At 37.5% G+C, this 4,580-nt stretch overlaps 1 protein-coding gene across 1 annotated transcript; it reads right to left on the bottom strand.

Moving 5' to 3' along the window:
* Positions 1 to 447: 447 nt before the first annotated feature.
* LOC147807779 (uncharacterized) lies at positions 448 to 4,250 on the bottom strand. The gene is made up of 2 exons (XM_087166812.1): positions 2,012 to 4,250; positions 448 to 1,238 (listed from the first exon to the last, which is right to left on the bottom strand). Exons 1-2 carry the CDS (start codon positions 4,248 to 4,250, stop codon positions 448 to 450), a joined length of 3,030 nt encoding a protein of 1,009 aa, XP_087022938.1.
* Positions 4,251 to 4,580: the final 330 nt, after the last annotated feature.

Here is a 4,580-nt window from a genome sequence, read left to right as displayed (position 1 = left end):
TCTTACAATTTAGTTTCAGGCTTTAATTTCAAGGTCTGAAGAGTGTGTTTGTGATCACTCTAATCGACAGCTCAAAATGTATTTTTCGTAAATAACAACACTGGTTTGCACTGGACTGTAGAACACTTTATTTTTAAAGACTCACGGACTACGTCCGCCATTCATGAAGTTCTCAAGGTATAAAAAAGTCTCTCTCATAGGGGTGGCGTGGCAGTCGCACATGCGCGAACATGCCGCCCGGCATTGCAATGTTTCAACATTCAATTAATATGTAATTTAACAAAGCACAATTTGCATTATTTAAAAAAATCTTTACAAAGCATTTAGATGATAATTAGTAACATTGATACAAATAAGAAAAAACAAATTAATGATACTTTACACTGCAACCGATCTTCACATACAACAAATATTCAATTCAAAATAAAATTAAACATAAGAATATTTTTATGATACAGGTAACAAGCATATTTTAGAAATAGACCTCTTAAGGGTCCCGTGCTGGGTTTTCACTTCTACAACTCTGATTTTCTTATCAGTGCCATAAAACACTTTAATTATTCTTCCCATTAACCATTTATTAGCTGGTAGATTATCCTCAATAATTAAGACTAGACTACCGATTTTGACATTGTCCTTTTCGAATCTCCACTTGCCACGTTGCTGCAGTTCACTTAGGTAGCTTCGTTGCCACTTTCTCCAAATTAATTGTACTAATTTGGTTATTCTTTGCCACCTGGATAACCTATTTTCTTTTAAATTTGTCAAGTCCGGTTCAATTATGGCGTTCATTGTTCTCCCTATCAGGAAATGCGCAGGAGTTAAAACTTCTAAGTCGGTTTCATCCGCGGATAGTGGAGATATCGGTCTACTATTCAAAATGCTTTCAATTTGAGTGGCTATAGTATGCAATTCTTCGTAAGTTAAAGAGGCATTACCTACAGCTCTTTTAAAATGGTATTTAAACGACTTAATTGCTGCCTCCCAGAGACCACCAAAGATGGGAGCTCTAGGCGGGATAAAACTCCACTCTATGCCTTCAGCGGATAGATAGTTCGCCAATTTTTCATCAGGATTTTTGAATAAATTTAAACATTTTTTTAACTCCTTGTTAGCGCCAACGAAATTCGTCGCGTTGTCTGAAAACAGTTTGGCACATTTGCCTCTACGCGCGATGAATCTCTTCAACGTGGCAATTAGAGACTCGGATGTCAAATCAGAAACTATCTCTAAATGCACTGCTTTAGATACAAAACATATGAATAAGCAAATATACACCTTTAGAGAAATTGCTTTTCTTTGATGTTTACATTTAATGAAAAACGGACCAGTTAGGTCAACACCAGAGCAATTGAATGCGAAATCTGGAACAACTCTTTCTCTAGGTAGATTTCCCATTATTTGCGTCGCAGCAATGGGTTTATTTTTAACACAAACAACACAATTATGAGTAATTCTTCTACATAGAGAGCGGCCACACAAGGGCCAAAATTTTTCTCTTACACAGTTTAATAAACCATTTGGACCAATATGCAAATATTTAAGATGATATGTCGAAATAATAACAGAAGTTAAAGGACTATTTTTAGGGAGTATTTTTTATTTATTTTTTATTTTTATTTAAACGACTTAAAACTCCTCATGCTCCACAAAGTATAGCATGAGGCTTACAGTTGTAAGTAGAAAACTTTAGGGAGTATTGCAGGATGTTTTTTAAGAAAATTCAATTCAGTGTTACCTAATCGTCCTCCAACTCTTAAAACTTCATTTAAAACTAAAAGAGGGTTCAAATTTCTTATCTTACTCGTAGGAGACACCTTCCCGTGCAGTTTGAGACTCCGAATTTCTGATCCAAATTCCTCGTTCTATATTACTCTCAACAGGAACCGCTCGGAGGCGTTGATCTCCTCATTGCTCAGAGGTCCTGAAGCTCCTTCAGTAGGATTTCTGCAATTCTTAGAAAACCTAAAAATATAACTTAATACACGCACTATAGTAAAATAATTATTACTCAAGCCAATTAGTTCGTGCACAAAATTGTTGGATGTTAATGTAAAGGCTTTTAAGGGACCTTCAATGTCTAAGCTTGAAGGCTTTTTAAGTTCACTTTGGAAGACACTCAGTTCTTGCGACACAGGAAAGTTTTGGTTAGGATACTCATTGTCATAAAGGAAATTAGGGCCTTTCCACCATAAGTTTGTCTCTAAAAGTTTCACAGGGTCCAATCCTCGGGATATCAAGTCCGCAGGATTCATCTCGGATGGCACATGATTCCATTGGGACTTTAGCGTCAGTTCTTGTATGAGTGCAATTCTATTTTTCACGAATGTCTTAAGACTCGTTGGCTCCTTTTGAATCCATGCTAGTACAATCATGGAATCAGACCAAAGGTAAACTTTGTCTGTTTGCAATTTTAATGCGGAAAGTATCTTTTTCATTAACTTGGATAACAAGACTGCAGCACAAAGTTCCAGTCTGGGGATACTTAGAGCTTTAAGTGGGGCAACTCTAGATTTTCTAGCAACTAATTTCACATTTATGTCACCTGCAGAGTTGAGAGACTTACAATAAACGACCGCTCCATAACAACTCTCCGATGAATCAGCAAATCCATGAAATTCGATTGTTTTAGACTGTTCTATTGCAATGCACCTATCAACTTTAATGTTGTTCACACCTTTCAACGTGGAAATAAATTCGCTCCACTCCTGAGATTCTGCAGCAGGAAGTGGATCACCCCAGTCAATGTTCAATTTCCACAATTTCTGCATAAATATTTTGGCCTTGGCTATGACAGGGCCGGCTATCCTTAGGGGGTCGAAAAGTTTTGCAATGGTGGACAGAACTGACCGCTTGGTAAGAGTGTGGTTCTCATCCACTGATACTTTGAAGGTATAGCGGTCCTCTGATGGTCGCCAAATGATTCCTAAAGTTTTTGTTTCATCGGCGCTCGAAAAGTCATAATCGTTTTTACTTGGTGAAAGTTCCGGATGGCTAGCAGACCATTTATGTAGACTCATACCGGCTTTATCGAGAATTGAAATCAGTTGCTGCCGTGTTTCCTTCGCTTCATCCAGAGAGGGTGCTGAATACAACACACCATCCATATAGAAGTTGTCACGTAGAAGAGGAGCTGCCAAAGGAAAATTTATCCCCTCGTCAAGAGATAGCTGATTCAAACACCTTGTTGCTAAAAAACTAGCACTCACGGTGCCGTACGTGATAGTTCTCAATTCATAAGCTTTTCTTGGGCCATTCGCATGATCCTTCCAAAGGATTCTTTGAAGACAATGCTGCTTAGGCTTCACCAAAATCATTCTGTACATCATCTTTATATCCGCTTGAAACGCGTATGTGTGCCTTCGAAAGCTAGTCATTATGCTAAATAAGTCTTCCTGTATCACACCACCATTATATTGGATAGCGTTAAATGAGGTAGCATTATGCGTCAAGCTAGAAGCGTTCAATACTACGCGAAGCTTCGTAGTACTCTTCTCAGGACGATACACGCCATGGTGTGGCATATAATAGGAACTTTCCGGTTCTCCTTCATCTTTAACTTCACTCATGTGACCAAGCCTCTCGTATTCATCAAGAAAGTTTTTGTAAAGTCTCAAATGTTCTTGGTCCTTTGATAACCGATACCACAGAGAATTCAGCCGTTTAAGAGCAATATCCCTTGACTCGCCTAAACACGAGGGTTCTTCCTTAAGGGGTATAGTTACTTCGTATCTACCTTCTTTATTACGGAAATGTGTTTGCTCAAAATGTTCCTCGCAAAAGGTCGTTTCTTTACTTTTCGTTAACCCTACGTCTAAATTTTCAACTTCCCAAAAACTCTTTAATGTTTTGTTTAAATCATCCTCTAAAATTAATCCGCAATGCACATTGGTTGTATGCGAATCAATTAAACTACCACTCACTACGTATCCGAAAACGGTATTTTGTAGAATTAATTGTGATTCGTGTAAATATATTTGTCCCGACCGTAATAATTCATGGTATATCTCCGCGCCTAACAATACGTCAATTTTATCAGGAATGAAAAAGGTTTCGTCAGCTAATCTAACATTAACAGGAACATTAACTGCTGCATTAAGAAATTTCGACGGCGTAAAATCAATTATTTTTTCAACTACTAAAAAGGTTAATTCCTTTTCAAAACTCTTATCTTTAATTGAAATCGAAGTCCTAACACACCTATTTATATTCATCGATGAATCATTCAAACAAGAAATTTGTGTGTTCATTTTTTCGTAAGGCAAATTAAAATTTTGTAAACAATTGCGATTAATCAAACATGATTGGGAGCCTGAATCTTGCAAGCACCTAACTTCCTGCCATAAGGAATTTTTATTCTTAATTAGGACTGGGCTATAAATCGATATATCGCGACATATCGATTTAACGCCTATATCGGCAAACCGATACAGCAACTTTCATTCCAAGCGATGCATCAGAAATCTGATTTAAGTCGTCGAGTGAAGAAGACGATATAACGATATAGCGATATAGCGATACACGCAAGGACTTTCTCTTACGTTCCGATGCCAACTCGCGCTGTGGAAGACGATATTGTT

The sequence above is a fragment of the Parasteatoda tepidariorum genome, chromosome 6 (genome assembly GCF_982258835.1).
Source record: "Parasteatoda tepidariorum strain Cologne lab strain chromosome 6, Ptep-v5.0, whole genome shotgun sequence".
In the NCBI taxonomy this organism is placed as follows: domain Eukaryota; kingdom Metazoa; phylum Arthropoda; class Arachnida; order Araneae; family Theridiidae; genus Parasteatoda; species Parasteatoda tepidariorum.
Note: the sequence above shows the minus strand (reverse complement) of the source record. Positions and strands in the feature narration are given on the sequence as shown.